Source organism: Pelodiscus sinensis, chromosome 10 (assembly GCF_052426305.1).
Source record: "Pelodiscus sinensis isolate ZL-2025 chromosome 10, ASM5242630v1, whole genome shotgun sequence".
NCBI classification, from domain to species: Eukaryota; Metazoa; Chordata; order Testudines; family Trionychidae; genus Pelodiscus; species Pelodiscus sinensis.
Window position 1 is genome coordinate 16,734,967 of NC_143061.1, and position 22,173 is coordinate 16,757,139.

A 22,173-nucleotide genomic window follows, 5' to 3' on the forward strand; every position below is an offset into this window, starting at 1 on the left:
GAGAGGGGGGTTGGCACCTCCCAAGGGCACAGGTACTCCCTTTCTCATTCTCTGTTTTCTGTGTTTGTGTGTGTCCTTCTGCAGGTGGGGAGGGCCATCAACTCTATCCTGCTGTGGAGGATCATCCGTCTGGGAGACCTGGACCTGATGATGGCCGGATTTGCCACCCTGGGGTTCCACTACTCTGGAGTCATAGATGGGACCCACATCCTGATCCGAGCACCAGAACATCGAGTGGCCCAGTATATTAATAGGAAGGGCTACTTCTTCATGGTGCTGCAGGCCATGGTCGATGACCGTAGACACTGCATCGACATTTTTGTCAGGTAGTCGGGCAGGGCGCATGATGCCCACATCTTTAGAAACTCGAGTCTCTACGACAAGCTGCAGGCAGGTACATTCTTCCCCCACCGTGACGTTATAGTTGGGGATATGCAGATGCCACTGTGCAGCCTACCCCCTCATGCCATGGCTTATGAAACTATATACTGGCCACCTGAACCCTAGCAGGGACCAATTTAATGCCTGCCTGAACCAGGCCCGGATCCAGGTGAAGTGCGCCTTCGGCTGCCTCAAGACATGGTTCAGGTGCCTGCTGACCCGCCTTGACATGTGGGAGCACAACATCCCCGAAGTGGTTGCAGCATATTGTGCCCTCCACAACATAGTGGAGAGGAGGGGGAAGGCCTTCCTCCCGGGGTGGGGGGCAGGCGCCAGTTGCGAGGGGTGAGCCCTCCAGCAGCCACAGACAGCTGCCATCCACCAGGCTCATCAGGCTGGGGTATGTATCCGTGAGGTCCTGAGGGAAAGGTTCTCTCCAGGACCCCAGTAGCTCTCCCCAGGGCCTCCCCAACAGGGGCCTCTGGCTTGTGGCTCTATCCCTTCCCCAGCACAACCCCTTCCTTTGCCCCTTCCCTGACCTCTCAATAAACACATCTGTTTGGTTTCCAGAAAATGAAGTCTGTATTTATCTTACATTAAGAAAAGGTGGGCAGGGAGAGGGGGTCATAACCTGGAGGGGGAGGGGCTGCTAGATGTGCCACCTAGGGCGCGGGGACCTCGCTGGAGTTGGGTTCTTGTGGGTCTGGGGACCACAAGGGGATGAGCAGGATGGGGGGCTGAAGCGAGATCAGGGATGGTAGGGGGGCAGCAGGAGGGGGCACAGGCATCACCTGGGGAGGAGGCAAAGGATGAATGGGCATAATAGGGGGGGCAGGAGGGTGGAAGCCAGGAACAGCGACAGCAGGCGGATGTGCCATCATGCATGACATGATGGCACACATGTTATCACACCGCTGTATGAGCTGGTCCCATGCATGGTTCTACCACTCAGAGTCCTCATGGACCTTCTTCACCAGCGTCTGCTGCATGTTGTGCAGGATGCTGACATGCTGGCACATGAGGTCTTCCTGGACCCTGGCATGCCTTCTAGTCCCCTGGGCTGTGGGGTCTGGCTCTGGTGGTGCGTCTCGGCCCTCAGTCCCAGCTGGTCCAGCTGTGGAGAACACAAAGAGGGAAAGGGAGTCAGTCATCCATGCAGACACTGTCTCTGAGGCTGTGCCCTCCTCTGTAAGCAGTGACCAACAGTTCTTGGGGCAGAGGAGGGGGATGTCCTGTGAGTAAGGCCATGTGTGGCCTATGCAGTGGGACATGCCTCACAGGGGACCGTGTTACCCACTTCCCAACCTCCTGACCCGGGCCCAACCCTAGCCTGCTTCCAGCCGTGGCAGGTGCTGGGAGGGCGTGCTCTCCCTCCTCCCCCTTCCTGGTGGCAGGACATGTGTGGCCTTTACTGAGTCTGGCAGCTGGATCCCACCCATGCTCAAGGGCTGCGTCCACATGCTGCAAACTAACACTTCATGTGGTTCCACATGCATGGATCACAGCACAATGTCCAGCCCGAGCGACATTAGCACCCAACCCCTGTTAGAGTTGCTAGATGGTTGAAACAAAAATACCGAAACCCCCCTCCCCCCTCCCAAAAAAACCCCCAAAAAACACCGGGAAAAAATTCTGTTGAAGGGGGGGAAAAAGGGAGGGGGAAGAGACCAAAGTTGTTGAGCAAAATTAAAAAAAAAAAAAAGTCCAAGGACTTATTAAGCCAAAAAAATTAAAATAAAATAAAACAGCATTAAAACAGCATGTCCCCTTTGAGAGTGAGTGCAGGGATAGGAACCGGGGAGCGGCTGAGCACTAAGACCCAGGAGAAAGCATTGCTTCCCCTAGGTCTTTTGGCAGGCAGCCATTTTGCGCCGGCAGCCTTGGGGAACCAGTTAAGCATGGGGGCTGAGGTCAGGGGGCTGGGAGTGTTGGGGACTAGAGAGGGCTTGGGGAGAGGGGAGGAGAGGCCTGGCGCTGAGTGTTTGTAGAATTGCCAGGTGCCCGGCATTTTAGCCTCCTGGCCGGGAAAAAATTCAGAAAATACCGGACATCTCAGGTGAAATGTTTTACCAGACAGGAGACGAAAATACCGGACTGTCCAGGTGAATACCGGACACCTGGCAACCCTACCCCCTGTGCGCCAGCCTCCCCCGCCCTGTGTGTGTGACAAACTAAGTTCACTCACCTGACAATCCCTCCCCGGAGTCTGAAGAGGCCTGGGAGACGTCCTTGCTCACAGACACCGGCTCCAGGGACAGGGTCACAGTCTCCGTCTCCTCCTCCTCCAGCTGGCCCTGCTCCTCCACCACCGTGACCTCCAGCCAGGCAACGACGGAGGTCTGGAAGCCTGAGTCCACCACGACAGTTGGGGAAGATGTCCCCCCCGTTTCCCTCCGCGGGATCTGGTGCAGCTCATCTAAGTAGGGGCAGGCGTGGGGTCCTGCCCCTGAGTGTGAGCTGCGCTGTCTGGCCCTGATGTATCCCTGGTGGAGCTCTTTGACCTTACTCCAGACCTGTTCCAAGGTCCGGGGTGGGTGTCTGCACTCCGCCAGGGACTCGGCTATGCGCTTATAGATCTCCATGTTGTGGCGCTTGGAGTGGAGATCCTTCAAGGTGTCCTCCTCGCCCCACAGCTCAAGGAGGGATAGGATCTACACTCCGGACCAGGAAGTTGCCTGCCTCTTGGTCCCCCTGGGTAGGTCCTGCGAACCCTGGGGCTGCTCCCTGTGAGGGCCAGGAGGATTGTGGGGCTGGGCCATGAGTGGCAAGGCCTGTGGCAGGGAGAGCCACGAGATGAGGAGCTGCTCTCAGGCAGGATTCCTGCCACAAGGCTTGTCCAGGGTGCCTGCAGCTTTAAGAGGGGCCAGAAGACAGGAACTATAGAGTCCTGATTAATTTGGACAGAGTGTCCACTAGGGCACTTGTGTTATTTCCTGGAGGCCTCCTTTTTTTGGGACCCCCCCCAAAAAAACCACTCCTGTCCTTCCACACATGCCTTCTTCCGAAAGAGCTTTTTTGGAAAAAGGCTTCTTCCTTGTAGAGAAAGGATTACCAACGCCGGAAAAACCCCTCTGTTCTTTCGATTTACTTTCGGAAGAACGTGATTGCAGTGTGGGCATAACGCAGGTTTTGTCAGAAAAATGGCTGTTTTTCTGACAAAACTCTGTAGTGTAGCCATACCCTAGGTCTGTCTGCACTGCCATAGAAGTGTGATTGCTTGCAGCGCATGCAGGTGTACAGAAGGACCTTTCAGAGAGCTAGTGGGGGAATCAATAAGTAGTGAAGTAACTGCAGTACAGTCTAATCATCCATGGACAAGCCTGTCAGTAACACTGGAAAGAAGTCTGGTGGCTAGACTGAAGTCTGCACCATCGCTCACGCTAGCTGATCCGATCTATCCCGGGTACGTCCACATGTGCTGCCATCACACCTCTGCTCAGCAAACACACCTTTTGAGTTAGCTGGAACTACGCCAGGCAAACTGCAGAATGTAAGTGAGAGGGTTTATGTTGCAGCAAGTATTCGACACAGGCTACATCTGCCCTATGAGCTAGGGATGTGATTCCCTGGCTCGAGTACAAATACTCGGTAGCTCAATGAGAGCTAATGCAAGTATGAACGGCAATGTAGTCACAAGAACAGCAGAGCCATAGCTGAGCCATGGCAAATACATATCCACCAATCTGAGGGAGTTTTCTAATCGGCACAGCTCAGCCATGCCTCCCCTGTCACTTCCTGTGCCACCGCTGCACCATTGCTATTTATACATGCACTAGCTCTCATTGAGCTTCCACCAGTATGCATATGTGAGTAGGGGAATTACAATCCCAGATCATAGTGTGAGCATAGCCAAAGGCAAAAAGAAGGCAGCTGAAGAAAGAAAAATGACCCAAAATTGAACAGTAGCAGGAGTTTTATTTTGTTTGTTGTTCTAATGGCCACAAGGTGACCTTTCTGAAATAAAACAGTGGTCTCTGTCTAGGGCCTGATAGATACATGATGTACCTATCCTCCCTGACAGTCTGCAGCAACGGGAAAGATTGAATGGACATTGATTTCTGTTTACACTCCCTTCTGCAACTTATAGTTGAAACACACTTATTGGGGCTCGATCCATTCCATACATAAATAGAAGCCTTTAGTCTCCATTTCTTACAGCTCTGTGATTCTCAGCAAAGCTATGTAAATTTTGCTAGGTTTCATTATGAATTTGAAACTCGGGTGATGTACCACGAGGCTCACACTTGTGGACTAAACTGCGTGCCAAGCATGGGTTACTTCATGGTTTTAAACCAAATCACCTGAAATTGTTTTGAATGCCTTGAGCATGAAGCTGCGGGCAAGTCAATGCTTTTGACTGAGTTTCAGCCTGTGATTTTGGGTCAGACAAGAAGCTTTGTATGCAAAACCAAAAGGTTTGGACCCTCAAAAAAAATGCTTGCTCAGAACCCTGTGGTACAAATTTTGCACATGCCAGAAAGCAGTCTGGCATCTTTATCAAGCACTATAGTCACAGGACTTTTAAAAATCCTACTTGCTGGGTATCAAAGATCGGCCGCTCTCCCCTGTGTTTTGTGCTTTCTGCTCCCAAGTACAAGTAGTCTTAAATGGGCTTAAGATTGTCAGCCTCTCCATATGCAGTAATATTGACCTCAACCACATTAAAGCACAGAGATGAAGATGGATTTTTCCATAGGACGAAAATGGCTAACTGACTGCAAAGCCCTTGATGGTTGAAGATGAAGAAGTTAAGTCAGTGAAATCCACTGATAAGTAGAAAGGATTTGGGATCTTGCCTGCTGTTGCAAACAGAAAAAAAAACCATAGAAACACAATCTGCCTGGCTTCTGCTGAACTCCTGCACCTGCTTTTAAAACAGCCCCAATTATCTTTGAAGTTAAAAGCTGGCTCCATGCAATCTTCTTCTCTTCTGGTTCAAATCAGCATGATATGATGATTTACTTTCTGCCCCTGAAGTTCTTAAGCAAATGAAGCTTGAATTTTGGGGCTGTTTTTGTAAACACTTGGACCCAGCAGATCTCGGGTTGTTTATGCTGAGCGTGCTATTTGCTCTGCGAAAGCACTTTTCAGCCACACATCTTGAAAGGCCTTATGAATGTGTATCTGCACCCTCCCCTTAACGCAGGGAAGTCCTATTAGGTGTATGCAACTCCATGAGGGAGTGGAAGGACGGTGAGGGTATGTCACTCACCCTAAGGTGTCACAGTGAATTGGAAACAGATCAGAGAGTAAACCTCAGACTTTTCTCTGTGACACACTTTAAGGGGTAGATTGTCCCATTAAAATGGAGCTCTGAATCAGCTGCAATAGGAGCTGTTGGAGGCCTTCTGGTTCCTGGAGCTATTGAGAAGCACAGGACCTCTCTAAACATGTGCAACTGTGTGGCTGGCAGGCTGCGTCTGCTGGATGTGTCCTCTTCCCTTGCTCCTCTTCTGGAGAGGCTAAGGTCAGAGGTACTAGCCCTGAGCAGCCCTTGCACTCTGGGGTTCCCAGTGACTGTGGCTGATAGTTTTGCCTCGCCCCATGGTGTAAACCATGTGCTGGCTTGCCATTTTGCTGTGCACAGAGCTCCGTTGGCTCTTGGCAGGCCTATGCCATGAGCACTCAGGAGTGTCAGACATTCGGGCTTGACTGTCTTTTCCAGAAACACTGTAGCTTCTTAAGGAATGTGTGCCCCAACCTGGCAGCATGCAGCCATCATGAAGCAGTGCTGTCTCCATTCTCCCCTTCCACCAGGGGCTTAGTCACTGCAGACAGAGTGACTAGGGCTGGGATTCCTGAGGATTCTTTTCTGGCTCTGTCACTGGCTCACAGTGTGACCGGGACCAAGTCACCGGGCCTCCGTGTCCTCATCTGTAAAATAGGGATGATTGGGATGATGATGTAGCTCACGGGTTGCTATGATGTTTAGCGAGCATGGTTGGAGTGCTATGGATGGAAGGCACCGTTAAAGTGTGAAGTGCTGCACAAAGGCGTTATTTCATACCTCAGCCATAATGTAATCAGTTAAGCCCCCGGCCCCCATCTACATTTCCTAGGATTGTAGAAGCACAAGGGGTGTCCATGTGTATTCAGAAAAACAGACTATTCAGCTTTTCCTTCTGTGTACAGCAGGGGTGGCCAACCTGTTACAGACAAAGAACCAGAAATAGTCATGGATACAGTGCAAAGAGCCGAGGGAAAGAAGCTGTTGAGCAAAAAAAAAAAAAAAAAAGAATCTCGCCCTAAGCAGCGCCCTGACCAGACAAGGGAAAAAGGTCAGAGCAGAGGAACACAGAGCAGGTGCGGGAGCTGAGCCGTGGGTGTGGGAGCTGCCATTTTTCCTTTGAAGAGCCGCTGTGTCTAGACTGGCACTGGGCTGTGTCTAGACTGGCAAGTTTTTCCACAAAATCATCTGATTTTGTGGAAAAACTTGCCAGCTGTCTACACTGGCCGTTTGAATTTCCGCAAGAACACTGACGATCTCATGTAAGATTGTCAGTGTTCTTGCAGAAATACTGTGATGCTCCCGTTCGGGCAAAAGCCCTCTTGCGCAAATCATTTGCGCAAGAGGGCCAGTGTAAACAGCACGGTACTGTTTTCCGCAAAAAAGCCCCGATCGTGAAAATGGTGATCGGGGCTTTTTTGCAGAAAACCGCGTCTAGATTGGCCATGGACGCTTTTCCGTAAAAAGTGCTTTTGCGGAAAAGTGTCCTGCCAATCTAGATGTGCTTTTCCAAAAATGCTTTTAACGGAAACATTTTCGGAAAATCATTAAAAGCATTTTCGGAAAATCATGCCAGTGTAGACGTAGCCCTGGTGTACAGTAATCCTGCATGACTCTCTCCTGGTCACCTCCTTTCTTCCACAGAGAGCTAGAAAATGGGTCTGAAGAGTAGATCTGACTGTGAGTGGGTATTCAACAGTTTGGCACACAGGTGTTACAGTTTCAGTCAATCAGAGCTGTGTCTACTTGTCATCAGAGCATATCACAGGACAGTTGCTTTAATGGGGAGAGGAAATCCAATTTGGAAGACACAAAGAAGGAAAAACAGTAAAAACTTAATAATCTTAATATAGGTTTGGCAGCCTAGCAAATGTGAGTTCTAGTGTGTAAGTGCTGACTGGTTAGAAAATGAATTTCTGTGTTCCTGGCCATGTAATTTACTCTTTCCACCTTATCTTTCTCATCTGTAAAACAGGCTAATAATTACAATTAGGCATCATTTGTCTGTTTTGCCTCTGACAACTTGGTACAAACAAGGTCTTTGGTTTTGATACACACAGGTTCATACATGCAGCATTTCACCCTCAGTTCTGAGGTTGAAAGTTTCCATAATCTCAAAGTGAAACTCATGTAAAACTGATGCGTTTTACCAGGCTTCCTGCCGGAAACATGCAAAACGGAGGGTCGTGTTATCTAGGTGGTGTAAATGCATTGACTTCCATGGAGTTAAATCAGGAGATAACCTGGCCCTGAAAACTTGCATGGTGTAAGTGCTGAACCATGAAATTGTTAAGGAAATGCTTGGCTATTCTCACATGCTGCCATTTCATGAGTACCAGTTTAATGTGTTACCTGCAGGGTCTACTAGCAGTTTCAAGAAGAGCGTGGGCATCCCAATAGCCTCAACCCTGTCAGAGCTTTACATGTCATTTCTCAGAAAGTTGGGTTTTGTTTTGTATGCTAACCTGGGCTTGCACTGTGACAGAATGCAGGGTACAGATAGAGCTGTATGTAGCTGCAGGGCTGTTTCTCATAGGGGTTTGGGTGGTCCTTCTTTCTCCATTGATTCAAGAAAGTTCCAACTCCCAGGATTTTGCTTTGAATTTCATGTTCAAAGAAATCCAAAAACTCAAAGTGAAAAACATCTCAAATAGCAAAGTTTTGCCTTATTAGGATGAAAGCCATATGAGAATGCCAAGTTTTGCAGCCTTTCCCCTTGAAATAGAAGCCAGAGCCCACTAGAGAAGCGCACAAGTGGGTTTTATAAATTTCATTGTGCGCCCATGCAGATGTTTGAAAAGTGGATGCACAGATGATCTCATGCACACGTGCAAAAGATAACATTTTAACTGCTGTTGTTAAGACTATCTTTCAAACTTGGACAGGCAGCACACTGTGTTTGTTTTCCAGTAAAACACTGAATGTCTCATAATTTGTCTGTCAGTTTGACATTTTTATAGTATGTAGTGTCACAATCTAATTAATTTTCAGGTGGGTATTAAAATATTAGTACTGCATATAAGCAGACTGGGTAAACAGGAGGTACTAATCTAAGGGAATGTACAGAGCACAAAATCACATGACTGGCAGCTGGGATTCATTATCACTTACATGTAGATATTTTATATATCTCTGTTGAACCCAAGGAAGAGTCAGCTAATAACCAGTTAGTATTTATTGTTCAATAACTGTCAAATAAACACTTTAAATATGTAATTAAACACTGATTTTTGGGGTAGCTCACATCAGCAGGGTCCAGCAAATTACTTTGTCAAGGTTTGTTTTAAGCAAACATTATCTCTAAAGCAGAGTACATAAGAATGCCACTTAAATAAGATGTTTTCAGTTGTTCTTCTTGTCCAGCATACCAATCTTTGGCCACATTTCTCTACAGTGATCCAAGCCCCGATCCTACAATTTGATTTATATGGGCAGACCCCAAATGCTATTCTGTCTCTACATATTTGAGGGGGTCACCCACATGGCTCCAAATACATGGTCCAAGCCTCAGTCTCTCCCTTAACATGTATGAAGAAGTAGATTGACTAAGGGTGTGTCTAGACTACCTAGTTTTGTCGACAAAAGTGGACTTTTGTCGACAAAACAATACCAGCGTCTACACTACCGCGGAGTTCTGTCGACATAACGTCGACAGAACTCCGCGGTTTTGTCGACGCTGGTATACCTCATTTTACGAGGCAAAACACCTTCTGTCGACAGAGTTCTGTCGACAGAAGGTGTTATTGCCTGTAACACTGCGTCCAGACTACGGAGTTCTGTCGACAAAGCGGCTTGCTTTGTCGACAGAACTCCATGTGTCTGGACGCTCTTTGTCGACGGAAGTTTTGTCGACAGTAACAAAACTTCCGTCGACAAAACGCGGTAGTCTAGACGTACCCTAAAGCTTCCCCTAATATGCTCTTTCTGGAATACTGCAAGGAACTGTTCTTCAGAGGGAGGGTGGATGTCAGAGATTTGCTCATTAATAAGTCTGGATGGGGGATTTTACTGGAGCTGATAGTATTTATTTTCACATCTCAATTTGTACGGATTAGTATTTCAAAGATAAATCACTTTTTAGTCTGACAGTTTGAAAAATAAAATCCCTGGAAGCATATTGTTTTACCTAGCAATGCAATTCTTGTAGTATCTGTTGGCTTCTGACATTAATTTACACTAATGTTCTAGTTTGCTAAAGCAGCATGCACCATTGTGATCTGTTGGCATCTCCTTCTTGTAAATCCCTGTTCTCTTGGGTTTGTAATGTGCTGAAATTAGTTCCAGGGAGAACTTTTGATATGCAAACTCCAAGGCCAAAAGAAATTTGTTTTCTAAGGTTTGCTTTGGCTGGGGTTTAGTTTCTCATTGTAACAAGGCAGGGAGGAGAGTATTGGCTAGACTAAGTCAACACAATCTCATCCCCACTGCCACGCTGCACCACAAGAATGATAGCTCATTAGACATGATCCACAAATGAGTGGAGGTTGAAGCAATGTGGACACCCGCTGACAGTCTACATCTCACAAATATACTATAGGCAAAATGAAATGTCCTATGAGATTAGTATAGGCTGTCCAAGCACTCCTAGAAGGGGTTGGGCCACAGGCAGAAGGAGCACGGCCACGCAAGTCTTTGGAACATGGTGCTCTTGTGGCAATTTTAAAGGACTTAGGGCTCCAGCCACTGCTGCTGCCACAGTAGCAGTAGAGGCAGCCAGAAACCCTGGGACCTTTAGAATTGCTGGGACCTGGGGAAATGGCTTCCTTTGCTTCCTTCTCCTCCCTGCGCCCCCCAGTCAGTGGGCCTGGTGAAGACCTAAGAACAACAGGAATGAGTAGGAGATTGTACAAATATGTTTGTTTAAAAATCTGTGTAATATCAATTGGGTAAATGTAAATCACTTAGCTTAACCCACTTCATCCCAGAAATATAGTACTACATACAAAATGCAATAATACATTGCTATAAATAATTGTTGCCTTTTATTTTATCATGAAGAACAGAGAGATCCTTCTAACCATCAACAGGAAAGCAGAAAAAATATTTCAGGACATTACTATTGAAACATTTAATAATAATTATTTTTTTAAATTTACTGTATTTACAAAAAATAAAAATAAAACATTCAAGTTGGCTGTTCCTTTCAAGTATCCAGAAAATGTCAGACGCATTTTTACTGGACATAATTCTTGATTCATGGTTGTTGTTTTTTAACATAGTTTCATATTTTTTTTCCCTGCTAGGTCTAAAAAATTTCAGTCATTCATTGAAAGCTGCCTAGTGAAGAACCACAGTCAGAGGCCCACAACTGAACAACTGATGAAGCACCCGTTTATTCGAGACCAGCCTAATGAAAGGCAGGTTCGCATCCAGCTTAAGGATCATATTGATAGGACTAAGAAGAAGCGAGGAGAAAAAGGTTAGCAGCAAAGCAGTAGAGGCTATTATTTATTATATGTATTGTGGTAATACCTGGAGCTCAATCACAGACGAAAGCCCAGCTGAATTAGGTACAGGATAAATATATAGTAGAACAAGTCCCTGCTCTATGAACTGGGCCATAGTGCTGTACTGAAATCATACTAGTTTAGGAGCTGGTCACAGGTTGAACATGAATTTTACTCATTTAAAAACTGATTTAGTGAAATGGGTACATCTCGGTGTGCAGTCACTCTTAATTTAAATGAAGGGTAAACTATTTTGGTGTTGCTTAAATGAATTTCTTACTTGTTTTAGTCAAAAAGTAGCATTCTGAACCCATAATAAGAGTCCCTGCTAAGGCAGCTGCAGGGATCTAAGTCAGTTAAATCATAGCACAGACTATGTGTTGCCAAAGCCATAAGCAGGGATGGGCAATAATTTTAAATGGGGGGAGAGGGTTGCAGGGTGCACTTCAGACATTTTTGAAGCAGCCCCTGCCTGCATGGAAGGGGCAGGGCCTCAGGTGGAAGGGGCAGGGGCAGGACTCTTCCATGCTTCCCTGCCCACAGACCCTGATTGCCCTAGGAGTAGGGGGAACATGTGAGGTCTTTGCCCCTGTCCCCCCCAAGAGAACTGCCAGCTGTTCTGAACAGCTGGTGGCTCCCTCCAAGTGCCCGTGCCCCTGGCCGCAGAAGGTGACTTCACGCGCTCCCTCCACCCCCAGGTCAATCAGGACCCAGGGCCAGGGGGGAGCATGGGAAGTCTCTTGCTCCCTGCCCCTGCACTGCAAGGGGCATGCAGTGCTTAGAGTCAACTGCCAGCTGAGTAGAGTAATAGAGTCAAGCAGCTGGCGGCCGTCTCTAAGCACCATGTGCTCCTTGCAGAGCGTGAGGACACTTTCCACACTCCCCGCACCCCTAGGTCAATCAGGGACTGGGGACAGAGGGAGCACGGGAAGTCTCTTGGTCCCTTCCCCCACCCTGCAAGGGGGCACTGTGCTTAGAGTCAAATGCCAGCTACTCAACTGGTGGTTGACTCTTAAGCACTGCATGCCCCTTGCAGGATGGGGGAAGGGTGGGAGGAGACTTCATGCACTTCTCCCTGCCCCCAGGTTCTGATTGGACTTGGGGCAGGGAGAGTGCATGAATTCTCTTGCTCAATGCCCCTGCGCTTCAAGGGGTGCACGGCGCATAGACCCTGGCAGTTGACTCTAAGTGCCACGTGCCCCTGGCGGGGAAGGAGACTTCACGCGCTCTCCCATCACCAGACCCTGACTGGCCAGTGGACAGGGGAGCGGCAAGGCGTCTGCAGGCCAAATCAACCCATTTGGCGGGCCAGATCTGGCCCACAGAGGGCCTTTTGCCCACCCCTGCCATAGAGTCATTGTTATTAAAGCTGGTCCAAGTTTTTCATTCAAAACTTTTTTTTCTGATGAAAAATGTTTTTGATTTGGGGGCAAAGAATTTCTATTTTCAATACTCTTCAATTATGTTAAATTTTCATGTAAAAAATCCCCAAAACTGAGAGGTGTAAGGGTTTGGTTTTCAATGAAAACCTAGTAACTTGGGGGAAAAAAGAATACAGTGAGTACTAATATCTATTTGTTTAATTTTTTTCATGGGAACAAAAATCATTTTGGGCCAGATCTAATGTCTTGTGTTATTTATCTTGTGACATGCATCTGACGAAGTGGGTCTTTGCCCACGAAAGCTTATGCTCCTACACTTCAGTTAGTCTAAAGGTGCCACAGGACTCCTCGTCGCTTTTGCAGATTCAGACTAACACGGCTACCCCTCTGATACTTGTGTTATTTAGCATCAAATCTTGCACCACTAAAGGCAATGGGTATTTTATCATTCACTTCACTAGGAGCAGGATAGGAACCTAGCTGGCTCTAATAATTTTGAATTTAGGTATTTGGAATTTGTATGCACACATACACACATGCATACAGAGAAGTTGGAACCCACTCAGGTCATGTTGTCTTATATTACCCTATAAAATGACGCAGCACAAATCATATTTATAAACTGTGCAAGGGTCTGTACAAATAAAAATCAAGCCTGTGCCCCAAAGAGTTTACAACAGTATCTGTTATAGGAATAACTTACAGAAATGAAAACATTTTCTATGAACTGACTTAAATACAGAGACAGTGAAGTCTGATAAAGGAAGAACTCATAGATAAAGTTATTAAACTAAGATATTGTCAGTGCCAGCATTTGACTGTGTACTGCACAGGAATCTGGTAGCCTAGGCGGGGGAAGGCTTTACCTTCCCAAACTTCCAAGCATGGTCCCCCATACTCCGCCCCTAGAACACCTGCTATAGGCATTCTGGGGGTGGAGTGTTGCTGCCCCCAGTGCCTGCCCTCCCCATGCTCCTCGTCAGGGAGGCCTCCCTCCCTGATGCTGAGGCGTATCATGCACCTTCCTCCCTCCCTCAGAGCTCTGGGGAGGCGGGAGGTGCGCCGTGCACCATCTTCCCCCAGTGCTCTGGGGGCCAGGGAGACTGGGGGGTGCACATGTGCCCACCACCTTCCGTCTCTTCTCCTTCCCTCTCTGTGGTGGGGGCGCACACATGGCAGGGCTTCAACAGAAGGGGTGGAGCTGTAGATGGCGCTGGGGGCCTGCCTCCTCCAGCCCCAGATGCACCAACTGCCCATGGTGCACTGTATTCTAGTTTTGATCTCAATGGCTGAAATTTCTTGTAGAAACCAGCCAATTAACACATCATTATTACTCTGATTTCTTTTAAGCAATATCATTTTTATGCTTAAATTCCATTTCCTGATAAATTTTTCAGTAAAAATGAAAAGAATAAAGCCAGATTCTAGTGAAGTATTAAATGTATTTAGTCTAGCAAATGAAGGCTGTACCCTAGAGATGGAAAATAATTGGATAAATGTAAGCTTTTCTTTTTCTATAATTCTCTTCATCCGATAAAGATTCTACGTTTCACTTATATCCCAATAGAAATTGCAGAATGTGGTATACCATTATAATTGGGTATTTAGGTAAACGCCTTCATTGACTGGGAAATATCAATATAGATATTAATAGAGTAAAAAGTGCATGTGTTTAGGAAAAAGGAAGTTTATGCATTCAGAGCTGTATTTAAATCCCTTTTTCTCAGGTTTGTTGCTATAGAACTCTGCTTTAGCAAGAGTGTTCACTGAAAGGAGTTTCAGAATTGTATTTTACATATTTGTCGTTAGTGTATTTTTATATTTTTATTTTACAAAAGGGTATTCTCAGTTTCTATCTGTACATCAGCATATTTCTACTCTATTAATACAGATCCATGTAGAACATTGAATCAGGAACACAGTATTCAGTATTTAGACTACAACTCCTTCTTTAACATTGTGCAAAGGAATGCATGGCATGTGACAGACAGCCACTGCATGATGACAGCTGTATACTTAGGCAAAGCTAAATGCATTATGTTTTTGACCGAATTTCCTTGTCTTTGTGATGTTCATTTAGAATCAGACTTTTTGGACAAAAAACTTGAGACTATTATTGATTTTATGAGGGTAAAATAAAGGAGGTTTCAGTTCTCAAACCAGAGCATCTGGGTCTTCGATCAGTAGAAAAACAAATGAGTACAGTAAAGGCCACTGACATTCAATTATATTCCTAGATGAAACAGAGTATGAATACAGTGGAAGTGAGGAAGAAGAAGAAGAAAATGACTCTGGAGAGCCCAGGTAAAAAATCAGGTGTTCATTTCTTCCCTTATAGCTCTCTGACTTTGTACTAAATTGGTTAGGATTATAGGATCGTATGAGCCCAAGATGAAAAAAGTCCAATTTGATAATTGAGTGTATTCTCGGCAACATTGGGCTATAATCCCTCTGATAGATGGTGTCTGGATATTAAATTGATGCTTTGGCTCACCTTGACGCAAAGTCTGAGAAAAAATACCTCATATTCTTTGTGATTTACAATACAATAAGCTAATGTCACAAGAAAGCTGAAGTTCTACGTATTATACTATTCACTGGTGGACATCTGTATATTGGGGTTTCAAATGACAATTGGTCTCTCAATGTTAATTACTTGATTTTATTCTTTCTTTCTTAAAAAATAAAAACCTGGGGTAATAATCACAGCTGTATTTTCTTGTTCATATGATGTTATGGAGACAGCTGTGTGACTTGTCTGCTTAGTCATTGGCCTCAAAATTAATCAATTCCAGGTTGTCCAGGTGATATCAGCCTCCAAAATTGTTCTTGCAATTTTTCATATCTTATATACATAACATTGTATATGCAAGTTATATTTGCATAAGCAAACCAGATAGTAAGATGACTAATACATAGCTTGCTTAACTAACTAATTTGTATAAAGGAATTTTGCGCATACAAATGTTTATGCTCACAGGAACCTAGATGTGGGAAACTGCACGTGTAAGAATTTTGCTGTGGTAAAATTGTAGGCTCAATTTTGACAATATGGTTCTTTATTTCCAAGTATAGTTCCCTATTTATGTGTAGTTTCTCATCAAGAAACCTTTCCAACTGCTTCTTCGACCTATACAGTGGTTGAACTTTGTTTTGATGACATTTTTAAGAATCATTGTAATTAGTATCAAGCTATTCCATTGTTTCACAGAGGTAATCTGGTATTTTTATTTCAATGATTCATTCTAAATCTGCTTTGTGAACAACTAAATATAGTGCATGCCACTGCAATGGAAGGGACTTTGGTTTAGAGACATTCTTAAAAAAACTTGACATAAATTACTAATGAGTTTGTGAGCAGTGTAAGGACCCTTTCTTCATGTGAGCTGTGCCACAAACTCAAGGTTGATCCAGCATGGAGCTTGTCTCCCAAACCCATATAAAAATGAGGCAGCAGAACAACTGGCAAGTATCTGAGCTGTTTTAACTAGTCCATTTGTGATATCCTGCTTTCCTTCACCAAATACTGTGCCTGTACTCCCCCCTCGTCTCCTCCAAATATTCTCAATGGCCTAATGCAAAGCCAAAAGGGAAAAGGAGTGAAACTTAGATACACATGCAGAATTTCTCTATCCCACGCATAAACACATGGTTAGAACATCTCTGGTTTTCCCTGTGAAGCTCCATCCTCAATTTGCCTGGAGAGTCAACACTGAGACGGGATTTCTTGAGACTTCAGCTAGCAAATAAGGAGCGTTCAGAGGCCCTCCGACGGCAGCAGCTGGAACAGCAGCAGCGAGAGAATGAAGAGCACAAGCGGCAACTGCTGGCAGAGCGGCAAAAGCGGATTGAGGAACAGAAGGAGCAAAGGCGAAGGCTAGAGGAGGTAATTACTCAGGGCCTTGAAATGGGCTTTTAAATGACACTGTAATGTGTAATGTTTTTATAGAAGTAATATTCTGAGCTGAAAAGGAAAATTGTCTAACCCTGCTGGAACAAACACTGATAAACCAAAATGCTTTGTTGAACAAAATCCAACCCATCCCATTCTATATGTAGTCTTATATGCCTTGGTCCAAGTGACTATCTCCTCTGAAGTCAGTAAGGCTCATTCATTGTACTGAGTCCTCAGAAATATTTGTCTGACGTGAGGTTCCATTGTAGCTGCATTTTGTTCTAGAATCAATCTCGCTCTAAAGTTCACTATGCCAGATTGCACCAGTGGCCTGTCACAATCATTTTCCTTCATTTTGGCTGGCCTATGCCTGATGCTTGAGAGGAAGCTGAAAATCCTCCATAATATCTGCACAAGTTCTATGTACCACTTAAGGCCATCTGAAGCCTTGTTTTGAATTCCTGCCCTTGCCTGTTTTGCAGCAATGTACATGCTAGGGGCAGGGGAAATTCCTTTCTGATTTCTGCAATTATTAGTTTATGTCCCTAAGCATAACATTTTACCTTGGTCTTAGCATCCTATCTACACTTAGTTTTGGTCATAAAATTATCCACTCCACTTAGAATATAACTATAGTATTTGACTCTGACTTTGAGTATTAATCAGTGCATACTGCATAAAGTATTTCCTTTGGTTTCAAATTGACCAGCCTTTAGTGTCATTGAGTGACACATTTGTTCTTGTGTTACAGAAAGATCTATGAAAGAGTAGAGGGGTTTCATCTGTTTCTACCTTTGACATGGTCTCTCATAAAGAAACTCATTGGCTACGACTAAACTGGCATGATTTTCCGGAAATGCTTTTAACGGAAGTTTTCCGTTAAAAGCATTTTTGGAAAAGAGCGTCTAGATTGGCACGGATGCTTTTCCGCAACAAAAAGCATCCGTGCCAATCTAGACATGCTTTTCTGCAAAAAAGCCTTGATCGCCATTTTCGCAATCGTGGCTTTTTTGCCGAAAACAAATCCAAGCTGTCTACACTGGCCCTTTTGCGCAAAAGTTTTGCGCAAAAGGACTTTTGCCCGAATGGGAGCAGCACAGTATTTCCGCAAGAAGCACTGATTTTTTACAGTAGGAAGTCAGTGCTTTTGTGGAAATTCAAGCGGCCAGTGTAAGCAGCTGGCAAGTTTTTCTGGAAAAGCGGCTGATTTTCCAGAAAAACTGGCCAGTCTAGACACAGCCATTGTCTGTCTCATCCTGGAGTCATCCCAACTGCCTCCCTTTAAGGGTCCATAAATTGAAAATGATTAAACTAGCTGTGTCAAGAGGTCATTGGTAGGAAAAACATGTTGCAGAAAATGGGTTTTAGGGGCATCCACCCCATTATTTGAACCAGCCAAAGCATCTGTTATATTTAATCTAAGCCTTTGTACATTTTCTAGATTTCTGTGCAATGGATAATATAACTCTGGCTAGCAGCTTTGACATGAAAGAATGTCAGACAGCTGATTATAAACTTTGTAAGAGCAGCAAGTGGTTGTTTTTCAAGGTGGTCCTGTTAGCCTCCTTTGGGGCTGTAAATAGCAGAGGGGCAAAGCACAAGCTAAGCATTTTCCAGTCTGGTAGATGTGTCAGTCTGTAACATTGTTAGTGTGCAGAATGTTATGTTCTGTACTTGATAAATTGCTGGTCGGAACTTTTCTTTTTTTCTCTATACTGTTGATGAGTCAAGAGCTGCTATGAAAAGAGGAATAGGATTGCACACACTCACAAAAATCCCTTGCACTATAGTAAATGATTATTTGAGGACTATGGAAAGGGAAGCTGACTCTGCTATTGTATAAATGGATGTTGCTGCAAGCAATAGTGGAATGGAACAACAGCAGAATAAAAGCCACACCAGATTAGCTGAAATCCTATAATAAATACAATACTTACTTGACTTGCTAGGGTATTAATATGTTCCCTTTAAAATTGAAGCAAATCATTCTTTCTCTTCCCCAGACAGGGTTTGAGTTTAGAGCTCTAATCCCCCTGGCTGGGGATATATCATGTGAGGTGCTCGTTTTATTGGGACTTAAGGGTGCTGAACATATTGCAGGATCAGGCCTCCAGTTTGTATGTGGCTCTGAAGAAGTCATTCAATTTTTTCTTTCCATTCAAAATTGATGTCACTGCATCCAGGTATTGAAACAAATGCTTTAATCCCAAGTAACTGGAAAAGAACTCTGGGCTGTTCTCTCATTGCCTCCTTCCCAGTTATTGTGTCCCTTTAAAATGTTAGGTTTTGAAATGAGAGGAAAAAATATTATGAGCCAAAGAGGTTGTGTAGACAGAAGACTTTAAGCTGTTTTGTCATGCCACACGGTGGAGGAGAAGAATGCAGCCCTAATTGAACAGCATTCTCATCCCAAAACTGATTCTGATGTCAGCATTTCATTTTGTCTCATGCTCTTATTTCAAATTACCGCTGAATGTTTATAACAGCAACTTTTTGCCTCACTTCCTCTTATATCTGAGGTTGTCTATCCCAACCCTTTACCCCAGCTCATATATTCTAGTAGAGCAGAAGCAAGAAGCTGTGTGTCAAACAGTGGCTAACCTAAAGTCTGATAGTATATCTTGTGCTCTCAGTTGGTGTTTTTAGCAACAGAAGCAATTGCCTTTGTCAGGAAACTGGTGGTTTTTTTCAAGTTGCTGAATAAGAGTGTGTCAGTGAAAACCTCTAGCTGCTGGCATTATGAGCCAAGCTAAAATCATCAGTTGGTTTTATTGTTTGCAATGTCTTCAAGTTTTACAACTGCTGCTGTTTCATAAGTCACTGTGGGCCAGATCTTGAACCAGAGTATGGGGGGGCGGGAGGAGGGCAATGGGCACTTGCACAAATATCTTCACACGTGGACTGGATAATTGCATGTCTAAAGAGGTACTTAGGTACACAATATGGTGCACAGACTTGCAGGTGCACATGGATTTTTTTTCCACTGCCACCTTTGGGGATCTGCTTGTAAAAGTGGAGTTGCCTGTTTGGATGAAGAGCTCTCTACCAGTTTTTTACTGCCACTTCCAACCAATAGGGAGGTTATTAGGGCTTGTCCAGATGAGGAATTCATAGGAAAGCTAGAAATAGCAAGGGGGTGACTATAAAATACAGTAGCTATTCTGTGCTCATGCTCCGTGTTGATGCTCTTATTTTGCACTAAGTATCTTTATGCCGTTTAGAGTAATCTATTTCAAAAGTGGATTGTCCTAAATTCCAGAAAGCACTCTTGATATTGAGTATCAGTTTGTGCAGGAAGCTACTGTGGAACAGTTATTCCCCATGTAGACAAGCCCTTACCATTAGTAAGCAGAGAAAAAGTAGTCTCTTGTATTTTATGTATTGGTTGTCATTTCTATGAATGGCAACAAATAGAGAATTCTTATAGTAAGGATTAAATACAGTTCTTAAGGGAATGTAAACCCTCGTGCCTCAAGGCATGAACCAACCTCTAATTAATAAGGGTTAGTAGAAAACTTTCCCTAGAGCAGGTTCTTCCATAATTGCCTGCTGTGGGGTTGCATGCACTTTGCTCTAAAGCAGCTGGCACTGGCTAGATGGACCATTGGTCTTTCCACTCTGTCAATTCCTAATTGAGACTTTTTTTTAAAACTTTTTATCCAGACCAGGCAGCTGTGTTTCTGGCAATAGATATATCATCCATAGACTGTGCATTTTGGTGACTCTCACCACTTTAATACCTATATAATATCTATAGGCAAAATCAGATGTAGGTGTACTATGCATATGCCTCAAAGCATGTCTACACAGCAGCATTATTTTGCAATAACGACAGTAATTCTGAAATAAAGTATTACGCGTGTACACAGCAAGCCCATTACAGTAAACTTCTGATAATCCGGCAGGTCCCAGGGGGTGCTGGATTATCAGATATGCCGGACTATCAGAAGGGGGGACTATGAGGGGTCTGGAGTGGGGTGGGAGGGGAGGCCACCCCAGACCCCTCATAGCCCCCCCTTACGATAGTCCGGCTCTGCCCCAGGTGTCCCTGATTCAGCCGCTGCTGGTCAGTTTCAGCAGCAGCTGAATCGGGGATGCCTGCAATAGAGCAGCTGGGGTGCTGCCGGGTTGGTCCCGCAGCGCCGAGGGGTGGCACTACGGCACCAACCCAGCAGCACTCCAGCTGCTCTTGGAGATGCCTGGGACAGAGCAGCTGGGGGACTGCCCGGTTGGTTCCGTAGCACTGCCCCTCGGGGCTGCGGGTCCAACCCGGCAGCACCCCAGCTACTCTTGGGGACGCCTGGGGCAGAGCAACTGGAGTGCTGCCGGGTTGGTCCCGCAGCACCAAAGGACAGCGCTGCGGGACCAACCCGGCAGGACCCCAGCTGCTCTGCCCCAGGGGTCCCTGATTCAGCCGCTGCTGAAACAGATCAGCAGCTGATTCCAGGAAGCCCGGGGCAGAGCTGCTCTGCCCGGGGCTTCCTGGAATCAGCCGCTGATCTGTTTCAGCAGCGGCTGACTTGGGGACGCCTGGGGCAGAGCAGCTGGGGTCCTGCTGGGTTGGTCCTGCAGCGCCGAGGAGTGGCGCTACAAGACCAACTCGGCAGCACCCCAGCTGCTCTGCCCCAGGCATCCGGATTCAGCCTGCTGGTGAAACTGACGCTGCTGCTCAAGTTGCATAGCTTATTTTGAGTTTAGCCCTGCTGTGTAGATGTATCCATAATTAGGAGGATGAATTTGTTATGAGGTCACAGAACTACGCCAGCACTCTTACAGTAGGGGTGAACTTTTATGACAATCTATATAGAGGAAAGGGGGGATCCATAGATTCTGTGACCTTGCAGCAAAAACACCCCCTAACTATGGTATATACCTATGTAGAAATCAGGCATGGGAAAACCTCTGAGGTTGGCTTGAACTTCTCCTGGCAAATTCAGAACCATTCTGTACAAAGTCTGTCTATTCTGACTTTAAATGGCTCAAGCAGTTGGGCACCTGACAGCGCCTCAAGGTGCCTAGTAAACAGCCCCCTTCTTCAGTTTCCCCTTCATGGGGCTTCTTTGGTAATTCACAAAGACTGTGTTCCTTCATAGCCCCTCTCAGGTTCATCAAGTTCATTCCCAGATCTTTCCTGTCTAAAGTCCTCGCAACCTCTTCACTCCACTCTGGTCTTCCTGAGATCTCCTCTCTCCAGCAGCGGATTTAGGGCAGAGTGAGCAGGGCGGCTGTCCTGGGCCCCGCACTTCCCAAGGCTCCGCGCATGCGCCGTGGCACCATGGCGCATGCGCCATGTCAAAGGGGGGGGCCCGCGAAATTTCGCTGCCCGGGGCCCCACGGCGCTACCCTGGGCCCCGCGGCACTCTCATCCGCCCCTACCTCTCTCCACACCTTCCTGCTTAGATGCACCTTCTTAATAACCAGGATTGGATGGCCCCAACCGCCAGTCCTTAAAGGACCAAGACACCCTGTTACATGTTGCCCCCATGGATTTGCCCATGGTATTCATCTTATACTTTCCTTTGCTTACATTTATTTTCTTACATCTAGTTTTAGCCTCTGCTATCATCATAAACATTTACCCTCCATCTAGGGTATAAATTCCTATAACTTCCCAATGGGCATAATTTACAGAAGATGTGTTGGCTTGCCATATACCGTTCACAGCTGTTTGATTAGCAGTGCACATTAAAACACTACACTATAGCAGAAATACAGTGAGGTGATGCTCAGTGAAATCAAAGTGCCAGGCAAAATAGGCTCTTGATCCACCTCTCTCTAACAATTAACTATTACAATGTTCCCTTTTTACAGTTTTCTGCTGGAGTGTAATGCTCATGAAAG

General features: G+C 45.6%; 1 protein-coding gene across 11 annotated transcripts in view; it reads left to right on the forward strand.

The window, feature by feature from the left end:
* The window catches only part of TNIK (TRAF2 and NCK interacting kinase), a 353,730-nt gene that overhangs the window by 249,436 nt on the left and 82,121 nt on the right, over positions 1 to 22,173 (forward strand). For all 11 annotated transcript variants that reach the window (XM_014572378.4, XM_014572379.4, XM_075937944.2 and 8 more), the window contains exons 10-12: positions 10,852 to 11,027; positions 14,675 to 14,741; positions 16,119 to 16,323. In XM_014572378.4, the coding sequence (XP_014427864.3) occupies positions 10,852 to 11,027; positions 14,675 to 14,741; positions 16,119 to 16,323 (448 nt within the window). The remainder of the gene's footprint in view (positions 1 to 10,851; positions 11,028 to 14,674; positions 14,742 to 16,118; positions 16,324 to 22,173) is intronic.